Source organism: Adelges cooleyi, unplaced genomic scaffold (genome assembly GCF_023614345.1).
Source record: "Adelges cooleyi isolate 19-005CV unplaced genomic scaffold, UGA_ACOO_1.1 ACOO_flye_CR_arks_rails_tigmint_CR_PRNA_574, whole genome shotgun sequence".
NCBI lineage: Eukaryota > Metazoa > Arthropoda > Insecta > Hemiptera > Adelgidae > Adelges > Adelges cooleyi.
The window spans coordinates 16,409,778-16,431,952 of NW_026096268.1; the positions used below are offsets into that span (position 1 = coordinate 16,409,778).

At 30.6% G+C, this 22,175-nt stretch overlaps 2 protein-coding genes across 3 annotated transcripts; one reads left to right on the top strand and one right to left on the bottom strand.

Annotated features, from left to right (window-relative positions):
- The first annotated feature begins 833 nt into the window (after positions 1–833).
- Positions 834–16,325, top strand: LOC126842807 (transcription factor cwo). Of its 2 annotated transcripts, XM_050579973.1 has the most exons (6): positions 834–1,022; positions 4,298–4,382; positions 14,228–14,414; positions 14,712–14,942; positions 15,015–15,202; positions 15,638–16,325. In XM_050579973.1, exons 1-6 carry the CDS (start codon positions 847–849, stop codon positions 16,001–16,003), a joined length of 1,233 nt encoding a protein of 410 aa, XP_050435930.1. In that variant the 5' UTR covers positions 834–846; the 3' UTR covers positions 16,004–16,325. The 2 variants fall into 2 exon arrangements, with proteins under 2 accessions (XP_050435930.1, XP_050435931.1); XM_050579974.1 differs by lacking the exons at positions 834–1,022; positions 4,298–4,382 and adding an exon at positions 10,049–10,350.
- A 792-nt stretch (positions 16,326–17,117) lies between these two features.
- Positions 17,118–21,725, bottom strand: LOC126843350 (inter-alpha-trypsin inhibitor heavy chain H5-like). Its single transcript, XM_050580801.1, has 14 exons — positions 21,688–21,725; positions 20,622–20,773; positions 20,456–20,548; positions 20,217–20,355; positions 20,044–20,140; positions 19,345–19,505; positions 19,061–19,261; positions 18,806–19,001; positions 18,470–18,656; positions 18,211–18,403; positions 17,954–18,137; positions 17,724–17,848; positions 17,360–17,645; positions 17,118–17,224 (listed from the first exon to the last, which is right to left on the bottom strand). The coding sequence occupies exons 2-14, from the start codon at positions 20,753–20,755 to the stop codon at positions 17,202–17,204; spliced, it is 2,019 nt and encodes a 672-aa protein (XP_050436758.1). The 5' UTR covers positions 20,756–20,773; positions 21,688–21,725; the 3' UTR covers positions 17,118–17,201.
- Positions 21,726–22,175: the final 450 nt, after the last annotated feature.

Genomic DNA, 22,175 nt, shown 5'->3' on the forward strand with positions numbered 1-22,175 from the left:
TGTTGAGTTTAGAATGCGAACACATTTTTTCCAATGTGACAGAATTTGACTAATCATTCAACGATTTTATTGCAGTTATAAACCCTACCTAAAAGTCTTTATTTTTACAATTTAGAGTCTCTCAGCGAAGAGAGTTAATTTGACTGCGATTCGATCTCACGTCCTTTGTATATTTGTATATTTTTTTTCATTTTTTTTACCAGCAAAAATGTTCAGAAGATTACCGAAGCGTTTACCTGTTTAATATTTTGACTATGAATAGATAACGTTATACCACTAGGTATTAGCATTAAGTATACATTTTACAGTACAATCTATACTTAATTAGGTACACATCATCTGTTATGATTCGGCTAGACAGCTTCTCCCCGGCCGGCACGTAGTACTGCAACAAAAACATAATGTGACCTTCACATGGTCCGGTGGTGCGATAAAACAATGGTGATATAATCACGGCGCCGCTGGCGAACACATGGTACGGCGCACGACTGACGGCACGTGTACGACACCGTGGCCGCCGGCCACGTTCTACCCGCCGCAAACGCCCCCCGTGCCGCCGGATCCCGAGGGTTTTCCCGCAGAATACGGAAATCCCGAAATCTTAATGGAAACTTTTCGGCAAGTCCCTGACCGCCGCCAAGCCTTATTTGCAAACGTAGCGCCGGTTCCGAGGCCAACGACGGTCACTTAAAGAAAGAAAAAATCGTAGATCCTTTGCGCGCGCACTGGGTGTGAACGCTCCTCGCCTATCGCGCCCAAACTCTACTGCACAACCGCTGTTATCAACGGCAATAGTAATAATATCATAGTACATAAATTGGTGTACACACATTTTATTAGCAGTAGATGCGGCCGGTCGTTATCGCAGTACGCACGTATATAGTAATATTTTACCATCGCAGTGCAATCGTTTTTGCCCCAATAAGTATACCCAAATCGCGTGACGTCGCCCATCAGGGTGCGACAGTCATGGATCCGTGGCAAGCGTCCAGGCATCAGCCATCAGCGCCAGAATATGAAAGGTAATACCAGTTATAAAAAAAAAACAAAAAAAATACTATGTTTACAGTGTAGATAGGATATAATATACACACTTGATGGTTCATTAAGGATAAGACACTAATTTCATCTCAAAATAATTGCAATTTTGTAGCTGATATTTTTTTAGAACACACCGGAGTGTAATATGTTATTTTACAATATTGTAATTTTTATTTTTCATGAGCTCTATAAACTTTTAAAAGTCAAATGGCAGTACACATATTTAACTAAACATTTAAACTAAGAATATTTTGATTGATCGATTAGGAATTTTGGAAAACTACTTTTGGAGATGGTGTAATACTACATTCCACCCTGGTTGTCGACCAGTCGAAACGCTTAGAAACTTACTCTTGTGTTAGTTGAACACATAGTGGTTAAGTTTCAAAAGTTGACAGAGCTCTGGAAAATACTGAAAAAGATGAATATTCAATAATATTGTAAAATAACATCAACAAAAATGTTTCAAAAAGAAAAATTAGTAAATTGCGATTATTTTAAGAAAAAAATGAGTGTTTTATCATTAATGCATTCATGTAAACTTTACCTAACTAAAGTGTAGCCTTAGATAGTTCCTGAAGCTTTGGCCTGTGAATTTCCAAGGACTAAGAAGTATATTATAAAAAGAGTTTAGATAAACGCCACCCTCGACATTGACACGATCAATGATTAATTCGTTTCTTCGAATTAACAAAATGGATGTAACATAGCCAACTGCGAACAAATATCTAGACTAAAGCAGGTTTCTAATGATAGCGAATTATTTAATTTTTCCCTAATTAACTCTGAATTAAAATGTTTACAAGTAACACAACATAATGTTTAACGTCTTCACAGCTGTGGTGTAAAGCGATCAGTGGGGTTTTACTGATATTATGTTAAAAACATTAGAACACAGATAATGACGTATATGTTACTCATCGTCACGTTGTGTCGAACGTGTGATGTTGTTTAAACACTTGTCAGTGTGGCGGTAACACAATGTACAGTGCACGTATACAACATATAGTAATACAGGGTGATCGATTTCACTTAACATCTCTCTTAGGACAATTATTGCAATTTTATAAAATATGTCTACAACTAGAGCAACTGGCAAATTGTGAATTAGTTCCAAAGAAAATGGGTGTATTACTTAAATGGATCACCCTATGTAGTAATACTTATCAATATTATCATAATGCAATAATTTATCTTTTCATTCTATTTTTATAACAGCACGTCTCGTATCAAGCGATGTTTACTGTTATTAAACAACACAGTTTACCGGTCGAACAATTATTATTATGATCAACACTGATTAACTTAAATTTGGTCTTTACAAAAAAGGTGTATGTCCGTAGGAACTTATTTAAAGTTTTCTACTACATTACATTTAGCGAAAATTATTATTTAGCCAAGTTTTTAAATGATATTACTGGTTGACAAACGAAACAATTTTTATCTTATCTGAAAAATTACAAAAGTGTATTTATAGTATAGTGTAGTATAAATACTAGCTAGGTACTTATTGATGCAGTATAAATATATTGTGGCGTACATGCTATATTTATTGATGCAATTGTCTTATTACAAAATAAGACATTTAGAAAACTATTGTACTATTTGAAAACTATGTAATAGAATAGCAATACTTTTTCCTTTATGTAAACATGAACAGTTCAGGAATTAGATTTTGTCGGGAGTCATTGTGTTAAGGAATCTAGAAAGGTAAAATAGTAGGCAACTAATAGAACTTGTATGTTATTATGGTTATAAATGTTAGCTTAGATACATTTGCTTCCAAATTGAATACACTTAATGGGTAAGGTATCTGGCCTAAAGTTGAAAAGTACACACCTTCAAAATCGATTCACTTAGAAAAACAAGAATTTCAAAATCTTAATTTGCGTTAATACACTGGGCACTACAACTGGCATATACATCTAACGCAATTCGCTCATTTACTTTCAAAGGTATCGTTAAGCCCTATCGAACCTAAAGAGTTTTCCACACAAATGGCGATTCTATTTTGGTTCATATGACAAACAAATAATATTTTAGTTACCATTGTCTACAAAATCTTATACTACTCAAGTTTCCTCGTTTTCTCTGCAGTCACGTGAAAAAACATGCGACTTTTACTTCTATACCGTCACATCAACAACACTAAATCGGTATCGTTGCAAAATTATATGCCCCATAAAAAAATCGGTTAACGACTAATACTTGTAAGTTTTAGTTGTGGAAACTCTTAGAATTCTAAACTTAATTAAAGGTGGAGATGTCGTGATTACATCACATTGACATTTATCATTTGCCTTGACTATTGTTACAATTAATTACCTACATAATAGTACACATAATAGTTGTATAATATGTACAGGGTGATTCGTCGAACGTAAGACACTAGTTTTCTGGGAAAATAATAATTATTAACATAAACAATGTTGTTGTATAAAATTAGAAAATCGATTTTAGAACTCAAATAGGAACGTGTGTGCTAAATTAACTTTTTAAAATAAGAATAATTTGCAGACGATAATATTATGACTGGTCGATAACCAGTTAAAGATCAGTTAACCTTAATTAAAGTTTCTTAGTATTAAGAAGGGTAAATAAGTGTCGTCCAAAACTGGTCAAAATTGGATTATTCATCAAATGATGTTCAGGCAAAAGTAGGTATTTACTTACCTACTTTCTGATCATATCGTTGCATAGATCATTCTAGAAGATGGATTACAATGGTTGTAGCGTTCGATATACATAATATGATTATGTAATAATTCGCGTCTGAACACTTCTTTTATATGTCACCACCTTTTTGTTCAAAACTCATGTTTCTCGTGTTCCACGTGATTTCAGTCACATTGCTAATATTTTGTTTTTCGCAAAATATAATTATATAATTGGTTTGCACAATGTATGTGGATATGTAACAAGGAAAATCATTGCACAGATAGGCGGGTAATGTCTCTCTTTCGGCTTCACTTCGTACACGTGGTGACAAATCACGTGGTTAATTATTGTTGTGAGTGTCGTTTGGAAAAATATCAAAATTTTGGCGAACTTATATATACATATATGTAAGTTATATATATATATATATATTATTTATTATCAGAACTAGAACAACTTAAAGCACTTTAAATCGTCAAATTAAATAATATTTTTATATAAAATATATTATTATATCAGAATTATCATTTTAATTTTGCTCTACTTTAAAAAAGTATTTAAACGTAATAATAATAATTGTATTCTAAATATATTACAGGGGCTTAAACTTAAGTGCAAGCGGTATGAGTCAAAGCGAAGACGACGACTGTGGCTTGTTTAACAACAGAAAAAAATTATCTAGGGTAAGTAAAAAACGTTTTTTAAATTGAACAATGTGTTATGTATGATTTTATCATACAGTGCTTTGATAAATTAATTATTAATTATATCATAATATGTAAATAACACAATTTAGTTATATTTATAATGATGCATACGATTAAATGGAAAGGGTAAATACTGTTGAAATTAAATAACCTAAATAAAAGTTAATTTTTAATTACAACTGTTGTCAATAACAATATTCATCTTGTCACACACATTCTAAAATGATAGTTATGAAATAATTTCATATGCATGTTATCATTTTAAATTGTATAATATTGTACAGTTTTTTTTTCAAATTTTTGTTCTTACTTTTATTGAACTGTTGTACTTCTAATAGCTTTAAATACATTAAAATAGATAATTAGAACGCAATTAAAATATTTTTTTGATTAAAATACATTATTATATTATATTGTTGGGCGTTTTTAATATTTGACTGTTTTGTACTCACCAAAACTATTCGTCTTGGTGTTTTCATTTCTCGCAGTGACATACCAGCAGCAATGTAATGAAAACGTATAACATTATAATAATGCTGACACGGCATTTGTACCTTGTTATATTGGCCAAAACACTATTGTGTGTTTACAGTTTACGACTAGCACAATCATTATACACGTTTACAAAATGCCTCAGACCAATGCATAATAATTAACAATTATTTGTGCCGATGTCAAGGTTAGGTGTGTTATCTATTATGTAAAAGGATTATTGGCGGATGTGCTTAACGACAGGTACAAAACACTAAGAAGTTGTTATGGATGTACACTACTGGATGTCAGACGCGAAAATGTAGTTTTTAATGTAGAGTTTTATGATTATATAGTGTCGATCACCCTGTTGGCGAGATCGATAATGTTTATTCACGATCACTAGTCACTGTGCACGTGACAACGTGAATAATTAGGGAATCACGGACAACTTACTTTTATATTTTATTACCACCGAACACATCACGTGAATGCCGGGTATGCCACACGTGACTGGCCGTTTCTTTTAGCAAGACCTAACTGAAGGGAAATGATTAATCATTTTTTTTAAGATAATAAATCGAATACACTGAAATAATTACCCTAGTAAGAACTAAAAAGCACGCTCAGTAACATCACCATTGTAGTTTGTTTTAACGTGTATGCTTTTTTACTGAAACTTGGTTATCTAAAAATGTCGACAATTCAGAGACATGTTTAAATGACTACAATGTTTTCCGTTGTGATAGAAATATCCACAATACCACTATTACCCGAGGTGGTGAATTGCTCATCGCTGTAGATAATAAATTATCATCTCGGTGTATTAATATATCCAAATAATATTTTGGAAATTGTTGTTGTGCTGATTAAATTTGACCGCAAAAATGTTACAATAAGCTCTGTTTATATTCCTAATCGGTCATCTTTAGAAGCATATTCAGAATATTTTAATGCAATTAGTGATATATATATATATATTATAATTTTCCCAACTCTGATTTCATTTTACTTGGTGATTTTAATATTCCCTCTGCCATAACATCGAATACAAAAAACTTTTTTTTTGATAATATTTCTCTCTTGAATATGTTTCAATTTAATAATATTTTTAAGTCATAAAATGATATGCTCGATTGTGTTATCCTAATTGTAATGAAATTGTATACGATTGGGATAAAGCTGATTACCATCAAATATGCTCATCTTTGGTTTCAATTAACTGGCTTGATATATTTTTTATCAATAATATCGAATATAATATCTCAATTTTTTACTCAATATTGTTTAATATACTTAATAGTTTTGTACTAACATATAATAAACGTTCTTCATCATATCCGACTTGGTTTAGCAATAAACTAAAGTCACTAATTAATCAAAAGAAAAAAGCTGATTTTAATTTTAAACGTTCAAATTCCCATTCCAATTATTTAAAATTCTCAATTTTAAGAACCAAGTGTAAGAATTTAAGACACATCGACTATTCTACTTATTTGAAAAATGTTCAAAATTCTATCAATTCAAATCCTAAATATTTTTGGAAATTTTTTAACGATACAAAACCTAAAATAACCTTCCGAACTCAATGAGTTTTAATAACGAAGATGATGAGGATGGTCAATCCATAATTAATATGTTTAAAAAAAATTTTTTTACTGTTTACACTCAACCCTTACTGAATCCTAATTTTATACCTAATTCTTCTAATTTAATTTCTAATATTTGCAACATTGATTTATCTCTGACTATTATTTCTACTATACATTAACGACATTTCTTCTATATTAAAACATTCTAACATTTTACTCTTTTCAATGCTTAATTATATCGTTTTCTCATAAAAACACTATTTTGGATTTTAATTATCAATCCTAACAAACTCTAAGATCAATCGTGTTAATTAAATTAATGATTTAGGTTGTGTTTTTTGATACAAAAATGAATTTTAAAGAACATATCAATAAGATAAAAACTAAAGCATCGTCAAAATTAGATCTCTTAAAACGGAGTTATTCAAATTTTAATAATTATTTTGCTTTAAGAAATGTCTATTTTTCGATTGTGCGACCACAGTTGGAATATGCCGTACTTATTCGGTCTTTACACTCCTTAATTTTAAATCAAACACTAGATTCAATTCAAAACTCTTTTTTACGGTTTTTATCATATAAATGCAATGTCGAAAGACATTTTTTAATATTCCTACTTTAAGAAATCGTAGAAAATATTTAAATCTCGTTTTTCTTTTTTAATTATTAAACAATCAAATTGATTGCCATCAAATATTAGAAAAACTGAAATTTAAAGTTAAGTCTAACTCTACGAGAAACAATGATTTGTTTACTTTAAAAAATATACGTACTAATTGTAATTTATCCTCAGTTGTAAATATTTTAATGTCTACTGAAAATTCAGTAAAATTAGATTTATTTTCTTGTAGTATAAGTGACATTAAGTCAACATTTAGTGTGTAGTTGTAAAAATGTTTTTGTTAGGTTGTAAGTTTTTCTTATAATGTTCTTTTTTTGTCTTTACTGCTGTAATATTATGTATTGTAAATGGAATTAATTCCGTAAATAAATAAAGAAATAAATATATTTAATGGCCTACCCTATAGTCGTTATGCTAAAAGGTTTTTTTTTAATAACCCTTAAAATCCATCACAAACTATTAATAATCTAACCTAACCTAACCTAATCCATATTTATCACTAATTAAAAACCTAAAAGAATACCATCTTAGTAGAGTGTTGGGATTAGGTTAGGTTTTAGGTGTCTGGCTATTAAGCGAACAAAAAAAAAACACACCGAATAAAATATGTTTTGTATGTCACGATTGAATTTTAAGAATTGCCAATTTGTTTCACTGATTCTGAATTTTTATTTTCATTGTAGCATTTAAATCATTTTAGACGGATTTCCAAGGTCAATAATATTGTATAATATTTTTTTTACTACTGCCAAACAAACACACTGTTACGGAAATGAATACGAGTGGTTCTCTTTTTTTTTTTTAAATCTGTAGAGACGTTTCTAAGTATTGGACACTGAACTTTTGCTTTATTTTATTTTGAATTTATTAATTTATACTTCCCAGTATTTTTATTCGAGAAACAGTATTTTGTTTATTTATGGACTATTGATTATTGACCAATAATAAAAAAAGAAATACGAATTATGTCGACCTTAACATTGTGCGCTTCAGTTGCAGGTTCGTTTTGGTTGTATAATACGGTCATTATTTGTTTTTATCGTTGCATTTTCAGTTTAAAATAATATCCATTGTACGATTGCATAAGTATTTCGAACTTGTGCTCTATAAATATTTCAGTTACATAAGTATTTTTAGCTTTTGTATGGCATTCCATAATTAGAGATCTCGATTTACTCGTTATAAATATCCATTGTGTGCTTTTAATTGATTCGAACAATGTTTCATTTCAGTAGTAGAGTATTATTTATAGTAAGACAATTAAATTCGGAATGCCTAAATTAAGTACACATTTGTAATACAAACATACACAGCAGGTTAGTTATGTAAGTGTGTTCAAAAAGAGGTCTTCTATTTACGGAAATTTCGTGCAGTTTAATTAATTCACGAGACGAGAACAACATTCCGTTATATATAACGTTCTTAATTTAACACAATGTTTGAAAATAAAATACAAACATCTGAATTGTTCGAATGTTAAAGTTATAAATGATATCTTAATCTTTAAATAATGCAAGATTGTAATTGTTTAAAAAAAAAAAATTTTGATTGTTGTAAAGTTAGTCTATTTTAATCAACTAAAAATAAAATTATATTGTTTTTAAATGAAAACATTAATCATTTTTAATTAGTCAGTCGGCGAGTTATAAAACAATAAGCTAATATCTTATCTATCTTTAATAAGCTTTAAAGATGGCTGTACTAAATTGTGTAAATCTTAAAGCTTTCAAACCTTTCAAAATTAAAATGTATTATTTAACCGCAATTCGACTATATTAAATACTTTTTAAATTCAGAAAGTTTTAAAATGGTTGTATACTTATGGTTTATGATCACGCTATTTAATTTTATTCAATTTTTACAGCTTAAAAAAAGGAAAATTTTCATTATAATCTTATGTTGAACTTTTTAGAAGAGACATTGTCTTACTTTCAGTGCTTTAATATTTTAAATAAAGAATAACACAAAAAATGAATTAATATTTTCTACTTTAAATCACAAACTTAACGATTAATAAGCAAATATTTGGTAAAATTTTAAATATTTTCTATATTTATAGTAGTTAAATTCAAAATTTACTTCACAGTTTCTTTTTTAGTGTTGCCGTTGTTTACCCTTATATTGTAGTTAAAAATATAGTAAACATTTTTTCTGAAACTTGTTGGCTGTTGATTTTTTCTGCACATATGCAACTTAAAAATTAATTATGGTCAAAATGTGATTTCTTTTGGGCGTTTTTTTTAGCAATAATGAAAAGTTTTTCAACTCTTAGGGGGAAAGGGTTTATTTAAAAAAAAAATTTTTTATAGTATTATATCTAAAAAATATGTTTTAAAAATTTGGAACTTATCTTCTATTTTCAAAAATAAAATAATGTGGCATCGTAGTTAATACATATGTAAACTTTGTTGGTGTTTTTCTATGTTTTAAAGGATAAGGGGTTAACTCTTGGAATTTGTGGCCCATTTAAGTACCTTCCAGGTACAATCTCTGATCTAAGTAGGTATACACTTGCTACTCAAAATGTTCAGATCTGGTTTTTTTTATTGGCAAACGGTTGCAACAGTTGTGTTAAGATGATAATAAATGCAATAATTATTGTTGTTGATATTCTTCTCTACAAGTAGCGCATGTGGATTTAGACGGCACTACGGTTGGCTGTCAGTTGTCACGTTCTAAGCAATGTGCTCGTGCCGCAGTTTTTTTTCACACTCGGCCAATGCACGGTAATTATCGTACAAGCCTTTCCCCATTACCAAAGTGCCACACGATAATATGTAGTAATAATTGATTTATAGTATGTTTAATAACGAGTATAATGTCAACAAACCAACCACACGTCACGGTCGGCGTTGGCGGTGCTCGTGTGATTGACCCCGTACAAGTGGCAACACTGTTCGCGTCGCCGAACGTAACGCTATTATTGCGCGAAGCTTTGCGAACCATCGACGAGACGCCAAAGCTGCCGACGGCCAGTCACTTGCTACTTGTCGACCGTTTATCTCATACGTTTCGTCACTTGCTTAGCGTACCGTCGTGTTAAAAAAATCCCCAAAAAGAGTTCGACATAAAAAAAAAAACATACAATTGTAAACTTTGTTTGGTTTTGTCAGACGAATCCCTTAAGTATTATCTAAAAGTGCACTACCCAAATAGCGAATTCGAAAATTTGTTCCAATTATAAACGTCAAAACTCAAAATCATGATCGACGACCAATTGGATCGGACGTGCCATCAGCCGAAGGCAATCAGCAAAGAAGTACGTGACTTTTTTTCACCAAAAAAAAAAATACCACAGGGTGATCCGTTTAACGTTAAACCATCATTTTTTCAAAAAAACTAAAATTGTAATTATGTTTCCAGTAAACGAGTTTTTTGCGTTAAATAGATCACTCGGTATAAATAATACTGATTAAAAACAAAATGTTATTTTATTTTTAAATAACCTGAATTTCGTTTTTGATTGTAATGCAAATAATTTTAAGTAAACATCCGATATTTTGTTATATTTACCCAATTTATTTAAACGAAAACTACTTAACATGATGTTTGTAGCCAACTATATAGACAAACCATTCTATAGGATTTTTTTATTTTATTTGACTTTTTTTCAATATTTATTATAAATTAAAAAAATTGCAAGACAGAAAATATTTGCACAGACTACAGTGTGATTCACTAACTATGAACCAGTTAATATCTTAAAAGATTTTAGACTTTTTTAGATTATTCTTTTTTATACTTTCACAGTTATTATTTAGCCCAAATTTGATATATTTTTCAAATATATATCCCAATTTTTTGTGAAAAATAAATTAATATGGGATGAACTATCAACTATGAAATATAAAAAAGAATAACTTTAAAGAGTCTAATATCTTCATTCTTCTGAGACTTTGACTGGTTCATAGTTAGTAAATCACACTGTATATAAATTAATAATATTTGATGTTTCATAATTTATGTGTAATTATTAACTACATAGAGTGTATAATAAAACAATACTAATGTCTATTAATGCTATATGATAATATCAAGTAATTTACAACCTAGTTAAATTAAATAAATTTAACAAAAGCTACTATGAATCTGTCATTTTGTTTAATTTAAGGTGATTTTTAAAAGTTTACCTATAATTCATTTATGGTCAGGTTTATTGTTATTTTTTTTAACATAACAAATTAATGTGTAATAATTAAAATCTCAAACTTGATTGAAATTTGAACGTACTAAATTAGTTTGACTGATGAAACTGCTGCCTAGCAATGATTGTGTTATATTGTAACTATACGATTACAATAAAATAAAAAAAATAATCAAGTTTTTGTTGAAAGCTATTGAAAACAATAATACTATGACGTTACGTTTTAGTAATAGTTTTTTACAACAACAGCACAAATTGTGTAAACATTGGCCGGGTTAGCATATAAAAAATATACCAGCAACAAACTGCATTGAATTTGACAACGCTAGTAGTCGTGAAGACATTTTTTTCAGAACATAACAAACATCATTCGATCATGACATTGAAATATAGGCGAATTTTACATCTTATCTATTGCGTGCAAATGCATAAAAAATTATTTATATTTAGTACTAAATTTTGCGAAAAGCAAATATTTACTATATTATTATTGTTTTCCGGGTATGGTGTTGTGGTTGTTTTGAATAAACCAATAGGTACGATTGAACAACACTATCGTTGTGAGTTTTGTGATTGTCGGAGATTGGTAATAACTTGAATGCATTCGAATGACGTAAACCAATTTTCTTTAAAAAAAAAAAAATAACATTGTATTCTTTACACGAGCGCCAAACGTACACAACATATTCACGTGCAGCCGACAAGTGCTCCCATCAATGTTAAATGGTAGCACGTGCAGCACGTTGTTGATCCATTTAACGGCAGACGCTAAATTCTTATTTAAAATCTAATTACAATTTTGTAGTTTTTGTTTTTTAAAACAAATTTTAGATTTGTTTGAGCATGTCAAACCCAATCAGTGACATGTACTGGCTGATTCATTATAAGGATAAGACACTTATTTTCTATTAAAATAATTGTAGTTTTGATGTTTTTGGAGATACTTTGGTTGTTGTTACTGTACAATATTATAAAATATTCAAACTATCATCTATTGATGAATGAAACTCAAATGGGATTATATATATTTAATTTACTTTTTAAAATATTTTGACTGGTCTATAACCTGTTTTGCATATTACTTTTAAAGTTATTAAAGATTGGTTCTCGATCAGTAAGAAATTTTCAGCAAATGATTTTACATATAAAAAGTGAATTAAATATGTAAGTTCCCGTTTGAGTTCCAAAAATAAATTCTATAAAGTTGCAATTATTTTAGGAGAAAATAAATGTCTTATCCTTAATGAATCATCCTGATATATACAATTAATGTACCAATATACATATTATACGAAATAAACAAATAATATTTTTGTATATTATAGTATGCATATTGTATATATAGTACGCATATTTTAAATAATAAAAAAACATAAATTAGCATAATGAATCCCAAAGCTCTAATTTTTGTGTCGGAAATCCGGATTCTCGGAAAACCTGGATTTATGTCACATCGCTAATTCATATATAAGCCTGCTGGTATGATGGACTATGTTACGATTTCCTTGTACGTTAGCGTTTATAAACACTGTTGTTTTCACTGGCTTTTCGCATGGTTTACCTGTACCCAGTGCCAGAAATAATAGATGTAATAGATGCCTCACTGTCTAATGTGTGTGTGTGTGTGTTTTTTGCAAATTAATTTGTTCCGGTACGTTGAACCGTCGTTGTCGACCATCCGAAATGTCCGACTTTCGTGATTTACCCGTGTGTGTGTGTGTGTGTGTGTGTATGTGTATATTTAGTATTAACACGAGTCTCTATACATCAAACTTGTGTCTCGATCACGTTGTGTCAGCGCAGGAACGTGATCGTTATAGTGCCTAGCACACGGTTGTTCATACCAGAGGGACCGCGACAACAACGTGATCGCTGCCGTCCGGGTCGTTTGCTCATCACGTGGTGGTGCCGAAAGACGGCCATTGTGTTAACTCCTTAGTAATGTCTGAAACGTGATAGTAATCGACTCACAAATTGCCGTTTTATTTAAATCGCATGAATCTATTTCGGCCTCGTTGCCGAGCTCCGAAGGTATTCGGTTTTGCTTCACTCCGTCTTTCTGTACAGTACTTAATCACATCGGAAATTACACTTATTTCGCACTTAGGTATATCTTGAGTTTTTTTTTTGGACCCTGTGTTCATAGTTCATAGTTTCAGAAATAGTCTACCTTTGACCATGTTTCAACAAACCGATGGAAATCATATTTAGGCCAAAAAATACAATGTTTATAGGTAACTCAAGTTCTTAAATTTAATTATTAATAATGTGAGAAACTTTTTTATGTACAAAAAAGGGAAACATAACACAGACATACTATTAATACCATTGCACAATTTGTCTGTACATTTAAAAAAAAAATAATTATTAAAAATGGCATTGATTATATTTTATAAATACCATAACTACAGTTTAGTCTATAAGTCCAGAACACAGAGTATCAAACAGAAAAACTAAACAAACACAGAAATGTTATAAACATTCTAGCAAAAACTTTTGAATATTTTTGACCATAATATTTATATTGAACAAAGTATTAAAACTTAGTAACTATTAAACATAATATTATACAAAACAATAAACGATGAACAATCGTATTCTTTTTTAACATAGTATATTTTTTTAACAAACAAAACTTAATTTTACGAATTATGTATAATTATACATATTGACTGGAGTTTTTTTTTTGCAGTGATTTCAATGTCTTATAATCGATATTTTTATTAAATTGTATTTTGGCCTGAAATGTAGGTTTTAAATATAATACGTAACTACATTGTACATATCGAATTTTACAAAAAGTAATTTTTTTGTAAAAATAACGCCACATGTTGTTTTTTAAACGACCCATTCATTTGTATTTATTATTGTTGTTATTGCGGTTTTCAAGCAATGTTATTTAAATATAGCTGTATATATTCACCATATGATTATTTGCGTGAGCTCTATCAAAATCCTATTAATTTCTATTATTTTTTATGATCCTAAATAGGACCCGATGTCCCATCGCATCATTGAGAAACGGCGACGCGACCGAATGAACAGTTGTCTGGCTGATTTGTCACGGCTTATCCCGGCCGAGTACATGAAAAAAGGACGAGGTCGAGTGGAAAAGACAGAAATCGTCGAGATGGCAATCAAACACATGAAACACCTCCAGTCACACGTATCCATGTCGGGTAAGCATACAACTTCAAAAAATCCTCTAAATCTTTACCGGAAGAAGTTAACAATAGGCTTGAAAAATAGTGCTTAAAGGAAGCGGAGTAAGGATTAGTAGATGTAAAACAGAATATAAGTTTGGAAGAAGAGGACAAGGGGTTGACGGGTTGAATGTGATTGAAGACTGCTGGTGTGAGAGATCGTGGTGTTGAGTGGGGATTTATGACAAGGGTGGACGATCCCAAATAGTTAGTTGGTAGGAAATCGAAAGAGATGAAGGAGATCTCTAAATCATCATTATTGTCGTTGTACAGGTTCGCTAGGAACGTGTAATCAAAAACAACCGGAAACCGTTGAAACGGAAAAGTCTCCAGAGCCAATTGAAAAATCAATGTTGATCACTGAACAGTATAAAATGGGATTTTTTGAATGTTTGACCGAAACCATGCAGTACCTGGTCGAAGGACATGGATATCCGCCCCGCCACGGTTTGTGTTTGTCGCTTATCAACCACTTGCAAGAGCACTGCGCCCAGGTCATAAAATGTAAGTTATCATTGTAGCTCATCGTATAACACTATAAACCGGTGCCAATATAATGATTTTGTCGTATTGCAGGTAAACAAGTAGTGCGTGACGTGGTCAAAGACAAGATTATACTTGAAGTGAACAGACTCGGCGGACCCTTGTTGGTGAAAACCGAAGATACCGTCGACGGATCGTACGACGAAAGCCACCAGCAGCTGAGCGATATGATTTCCAAAAGTTCCAAGTCTCAGTCTTCCATAAACACTTCAAACGACCAAGTATGTGTGTGCAAAATCTTAAGTGTCCAATCACAATAAAAATGTAGAAATTTCGTCATCATCAAGTCGTTATAATCTTTGGAGTATGAAATGGTTAGGTTAGGGGTAAATGCCTTCCACGTCTTAACTAACCCTAATCAACCCTATTACTAAAAATAATATTTTAAAATACATTTTTGCCTTTCCACTGCTTTTATGGATATTTAATAAACCTCCAGATTCTTATAGAAACGTTCCATTAATGCTTGTAGATCTGTTTATGCCGGTTTTCTCTACTTGTGAATTGAACTATGAATAGTTGTTTTTATCTGAGAAAGTCAAGTTGACTCATACTTTTTTATGGTAAAAACAATGTTTAAAACATTGATATTTCCTGTGAAAAAGAGCGTCTCGCTGTGCTGTTTGATATTTATTTTGGACATTTCTTCTTTTCAGACTTCGCCAGACCGTTTCAACATGTCGTACACGGACTTGCACTCGTCCAACGGTTCGATGTACAAGTTCAAGACGGACATCAAACAGCGGTTCAGCGCGGAAAACAGCGGAGATAGCTTGCCCGATTACTACACACACGGCCGGAAACGAAGCAGGACGGAGGATTCCGGTACTTGCAACGAGGACAGTCAGAAGGTGCCCATATTCGCGTTGCACGCCAACGGGTCGTACTACATACCGTTGACCATCAACAGACAGATGATATCGCCAATTTTGGACAGTGTGATTTCCGAAAACCGATCATCGGTCATCGTTCATCCCATATCGATATCGGTCAACTTCCAGACGAACAACAACCCCTCGTGAATGGAATTCCCACAGTAAACGCATTGCAATCACCATCACATCCCAAAGATACGAGAAATCGCACAGAAGACCCAAGTCGGTCGGCAAAGAGACAACAAGATCCGTCGGACGACGGCCATTGAAGGTGCTCACTTTTTGAACGCAAACGATGAACTGACAACAAGTTTTACCACAAAGTTACATATAATATGATGTGCACAACGCTGTACAATACATACACATAGATGCATACAATAAATTGTTATTAATATGTCTGTAATTTTTTCTGTAATGTAAACTAAAATATTATGTAGAGTATAAAATATAATTTAGTATTTTAATAGTGTGTTTTGAAAAACAATATAATATCAATGTGTATTTGTTAAGGTACGGTTAACATTGTTATAAACCACATTCGACCATTTAAAAATTAAATGCACCAACAAATACTGTGATGCCTCAATCTAATATATCATATTAGGGGTATTAACCAGTGAAAATGAAACTGACTTAAACAATACACATTTAAACGCGTAATAGACATTTAACTTATTTAATTCACTTTCTACTGGCTAATTATAATACTAGAAATACAAATATTGTTTGCAAAAGTAGAATTATTAATTTTTAAACATAGAACTAAATCCCCATATCCATTTATAACAAGGACAGTGTAAAATTCAATTTCGCGTTTCATAACAATCAGTAAAAATTACTAACCATTATTAATTTTTTTTTATACAACATCAATTATAAGATGTAAAATGATAAAATGATTTCTTAGATCGAAGCGAGTAATATTATACTTACCAGTTACTATATGGTTACCCATTGAAGTATTATACATCTCTTAGGTATAAGTGTCATTTTAGTTTTAGGTAAACATGTTTTCAAAAGGTATCACAAACAAACTCTTATTTTATTGTTATAGTGGATAATAATATTATAGAGAAGTACAATAATATGATTAATGCATTGTAACTATTAGGCTATGATTGAACCAAAATTTTATGATCATTAGACAATTATCCCATTGAAAAAAATTCAATAATTTAAACAAAAAAAAACTATTGGTATATTTTTGTGTAATATGTTCTTATACAACTTAATATTTTATGATAAAACGTAATGGTACCAAAATACTAATACAAAACACTTAATTTTCTAATTGTTGACAAAATTGTATTATTTTTATTTATGAAATCAGTGACATTGATTTCTAACCATGAGACACCATTGCAACTGAAATACAAAAAAAATATTAAATACCTTAAGGTAGCTAAATTATTATCAAGAAAAATAGTTATGACCAGATAATATTTTGTATTGTACGTTTTTTTAATCTATTTATAACTTGGAGTATTATAAAATACTTACAATTTTCATGTGTGGACGATTGAGAACGAAATGAATAAAACTTTGCATTGTATGATACGGTTGATTGTGTGTTAGTGTTGCTAATAGTTTGATTGTCATTGATTTGTTTAACATTTGATTTGTCATTGTGATTTTTCTTGTACTCATAAATTAATTTCTCTATTAATTGATCTTCATAATAGTGTGTTCCATTATTTTCAACATCAAATATTTTTATCGAATAAGAAAGCGGTATGTTGGGAATAACATATTGACACCCTTGAATCAATGTAGTAATAAACCCGAACTAATAAAATATAATTTAAATATACATAAAACAAGTTAAATTAAAATAATTATATGATTGACATTGGAGTTCACTAACTTCTCTAGTATGATTTAAAAATGCATTTCTGATTTCTTTTTTTTTCTCCGTTTTTTCTGTGCTTTCAAATTGATCTATCAAATGTTTTAGTTGCATACAAGCAAAGAATCTTTTTATCACATCACCTGCAACAATAAAAATGATAAATTGCAAAAAATGAACATGTAAATATTGGTTTTGTCGTATGTTTTTATATTTAACTTATTTTTTAATAATATTTTGTTGCTCACGTTGTTCTTTTTTCTCAGGACCTCGACATAATTCCGTGTAACATGGACCAAAGCACTTGCGTTGAAATGCCTGTGCTGTTATTGAACAGTTAATTTTATTATTTGGATTCTTTAATTTTCCAGCAACCATCAGTTCGGACCCATTAAAGAAATACTTGAATGATGTGGTCGTTACGAATTTTGGCTAAAACCGGTAAAATAATAAATTACATTCTGTTTTCGTTTTGTCAAGTGTTATCATAACATGATCATGTTACTTGACTATTGTCATATGTGATACTGATATCGGACAAAAGAGGTGTAGATATTTCTTTGTAGAGATTTTTTATCCGCACAGCAGCGTCGGATTTGTGATAAATTATCTTTGTGAAGCCGTTGCTACGAAAAGATATAGCTTTTAAGAACTTGAGGCTTTTCGTTTTGTCATAATCGAAACAATATATTGAATAGCTAATAGCAAATACATATTATTATCAGTGATTGTTGATAAATTATAAATAACACTAACAGACTCACTTTGCATGGTTAAGTGGCACTAAATGTGAAGTTATTAGTTCTTGTTGATCGTCATCGTTAGGTATTCCTTCACATAGAAAGAAAATAATCGGTTTTATAGTGTCGTCGGATTGTTGTATTTTGTAATTAACGAATCCATCATGAGCAATAATTAGTGATGCATTTAACGCAAATCCTACGTTGGTCCCTATAAATTGGTTATCGAAGATTTATTGTTTTTAAACACACAATTGATTGAATTTACGCACTGATCGTTTTGAACTCAACATAATTCAATTTTATAGAACATCCTGTTTCGGTGATTTTACAATTACTTACTTTTATATGAATACTTACGCTCCTTTGATTCTAACTGGTTTATGTATTTTTTCGCTTCATTTATATTGTTTTTGTTTGCCTCGATCGGAATTAATGTCGTATTGTCTTCCAAATAGCGTTTCAACAAATTTTCAGCATTGTCTTTATCATCAAATATTACATCATTAAAGGACAGTTCATTATATTTATGCTCCTTCGAGTTTACCGCCCAAATCTACCAGCAATAAACAATAAGTTTAGTAAGGCATAGAATTAGAATAGTGTGAATATTACTCTTGTGTTTCCCGAATAAACGATCAAAGTGAAGTAATCTTCCGGTTTCATTTCGGATAATATGTTTCTCATTGCACTTTTAATTTGCGACAACTTCAGTTCACCCACAGAAGAACTCATGTCCAAAACAAATATAGCATGTGTTCTAAAATGTTTTAGATTGCTGGGTGCAAAAAAGTGAACGAAATACTCGTCATTTTGCTGAGGACAGAAAATATTCCAAACGAGTTAATACCGTCAAGATAACACAGTAAAATGAATTGCCTTTTTTTTTTATTACTTACAAGGAGTAAATTCGGCATGGACTCGTGATCGACGTCGTACCGAACAACGAGTTGGGTCAAAAGGTTATTTTCTAAAAATTCAAACTGTTCATTTTCGTTGGGCGCCCACAATATGGTCGTATGCTGGTTCGAATAATGCGAAACTTTCACTGAATCGTACTCTATAAATATTATTAAAACATACACAAGTAGTATACAACAATAATTTCTAGATAAAGAAATATTTTTGATCAAGTTTAGTATAATAGATTATTGAGTAAATAAATCAAATGCTATACTTAAGCAGTCAGCCAGGTATAGCAATCTTAAACTTATTTGAAAAATAGTAAAATACTTTTCAAACTTGTGTGAGAAATTCTTTAGTTGTACCTAGTACTGTAGATATGCTCTGTAGATAAACTAAACAATTTCAAAAACTCTTTCCCCCAGGATGAGTGGAAACTTTTTTTTTTTTTTTGGGATGGACCCAGCAATAGGTTTGAAACGTCAGCTAACTAATGACAACATAGATGGATTCAATACTGATCGAATGAATAGTTTATAATTTATAAAAGTTTTAACACATTCAAAATGAAATCTAATTTTTTGTAAAATTTAAAATAAATATATTTTGTTTTTGAGTGATCTATAATCCGCCGTTTTCATACATTATAATCCACACATTACATTGGTCTTACGGTATAATTCAACTGTCATTACCTTGTCCTTTATATGCCTTATGAGCTTTGGACACTTTCAAAAACGTTATGTCACACGCATCCTTAATGTCTACACTCACTTGTAGGTCGCATGCAATCTGAGGACAACATTCGAATTGGATATTAATGCAATTCGGACTGGAATTCGTCCGATATTCTAAAAAGTTATTTTACCTGACCGAATAACACGGTTTGTACGTTCTCGTAAAAACCCAGTTTCCTTGTCAGCACATATTCGTAAACTAGTTCAAACGATATTTCACACCGCGGTTCAACAATTACAGAATACACAAAAACATTGGTGTCCGATGCCCTTAAACATGAACGCATAACAGCTAGACAACGGTCGTTCTAGTATTTTTTTTTTACAGTAGATAGTGATAAATTATTATTATTATTATGTATTTTCTCACTGAAATCCCTTGGCGATCGTATCGTTTATTGTAACATTGTGATCCGTTGTGTGTTTTTCCACTCCGGTATAGTAATTCTTATCTTTGTATGACCTAGACGAACCGTATGTTAATAAAATAGATTTAGTTTTTTTGTTTATTCTCCACAAGTATAAGTATTACATACACTGTGAAGTTGTTTATTAGTGCTGCACTCGGTAGCACAGCATGGAAATTGATCGTTTCGTTCTTGTCGGACTCGTTCAGCACTGAGCTCGACACAGTAGTCCAAACATGTTTGTTGTTGATTGCTGTACTCATAAAATATTTCTTTATTTTCTGTAAACAAGTTATAATATGTGCACATCAGCTGTCTATTGCCTAGGCGTTTGGCACCTAAACTCGTTGTTTTTGTAAGTGACTACAACTATATTCGACTTACTTCTCGTCACTTATCTCAAATAACATAGCCAATAAAAAATTTACAAACTAAACATAAACTATTTTATTGACTGGCTAAAACGGCAAAACAAATTATGATTATCTATGGCATACTTACTCATATAATAACTGTCTAGGTAATTATTTTCTTTTTTAATAACAGCTGTCCAAAAAAAAATCATCCAGTCTTTGTTATTAAATGACAAGACATAAGTTCAAAAGGAATAATTATACTAGTATGAAATATATATTATATATATTTTAACAATATTAAAACAAAAAAAAAGATTTTAATATTTTTCTTATTATCCTTTACGCTTTGTATTAGTGTTTCTTATACATTATTTAAAGCGAGACACTCGTTTTCTCTAAAAAAACTATTGCTATTTTGTAGTTTTAATTTTTGAACAAATTTTTAATTAAGTTTAAATGCTTAAGTATATATAGTTAGTAAGATATTTAAACTAACAATAATTTGGTGAACATAACTTTTAATTATAACTTAAAAAGAAATTATTCAAAACTGGTATTCAACTAGTCAACATTTTCAGAAAATTATTCTTTATTTAAAAAGTTAATTAAATACAAACGTTTGGGATACGATAATACAGCTCTGAAAAATACTAAAAAGTTAAATATTGTAAAATAATATAAAAAAAAAATGTTTTCAGTAAAAACAACTACAAAATCGCAATAATTTTTTTGAGAAACTATGTAAACTTACGTTAAATGGTTTATCCTATACGGCCATTGTCACGATTTACCTAAATAGTGAACTACTAACTAAATTATTTATAGTTTTTGCATATTACCGATTTACTAAGATTTTCACAGCCAGTACCAATTATGAATACAGCGATAAGTAACAGGAGCTTAAGCGACGGCATGGCGGCTTCATATATTATTCTAATATAATGTTGCAGATCGAGTGGTCCAGTTCTTGTTTCTTACACTTAAAATATTAACAAGTGAGCTGATCCCGCAATTATAATGCTTTTTATGCGAATCCACGTCAACATGGATAAGGTGTTACAATTTATTTGTAAACAAAAATGTATACAATTGTGACGATAGAGCTTTACAATAAGCATTCATTAACAAGTATTTAACAATAAGGTCAGTAACCGCAGTTTTGTGAATAACAAACAAAAGATAGATAACTCGCCAATCTTCTTAATCAAACCAAACAAAATATGAAATCCTCTATTTTGCCGATAGGCATGTAGTATACATTTTTTACTTTTTTTTAAAAATAATCACTGTTTTTCTTATTCAAGCCATTTTTTTATGTTATGTTACA

Excerpts from the sequence above, each read along its gene's own strand:
- LOC126842807 (XM_050579973.1), top strand. The coding sequence starts at position 847 with ATGCGGCCGGTCGTTATCGCAGTACGCACGTATATAGTAATATTTTAC. Across the intron at positions 1,023-4,297 it reads TCAGCGCCAGAATATGAAAG|GGGCTTAAACTTAAGTGCAA; the intron begins GTAATACCAGTT and ends AATATATTACAG. Across the intron at positions 14,415-14,711 it reads GTCACACGTATCCATGTCGG|GTTCGCTAGGAACGTGTAAT; the intron begins GTAAGCATACAA and ends GTCGTTGTACAG.
- LOC126843350 (XM_050580801.1), bottom strand. The coding sequence starts at position 20,755 with ATGAGTACAGCAATCAACAACAAACATGTTTGGACTACTGTGTCGAGC. Across the intron at positions 20,141-20,216 it reads AAACCGTGTTATTCGGTCAG|ATTGCATGCGACCTACAAGT; the intron begins GTAAAATAACTT and ends TGTTGTCCTCAG. Across the intron at positions 18,138-18,210 it reads TCACATATGACAATAGTCAA|CCAAAATTCGTAACGACCAC; the intron begins GTAACATGATCA and ends TACCGGTTTTAG.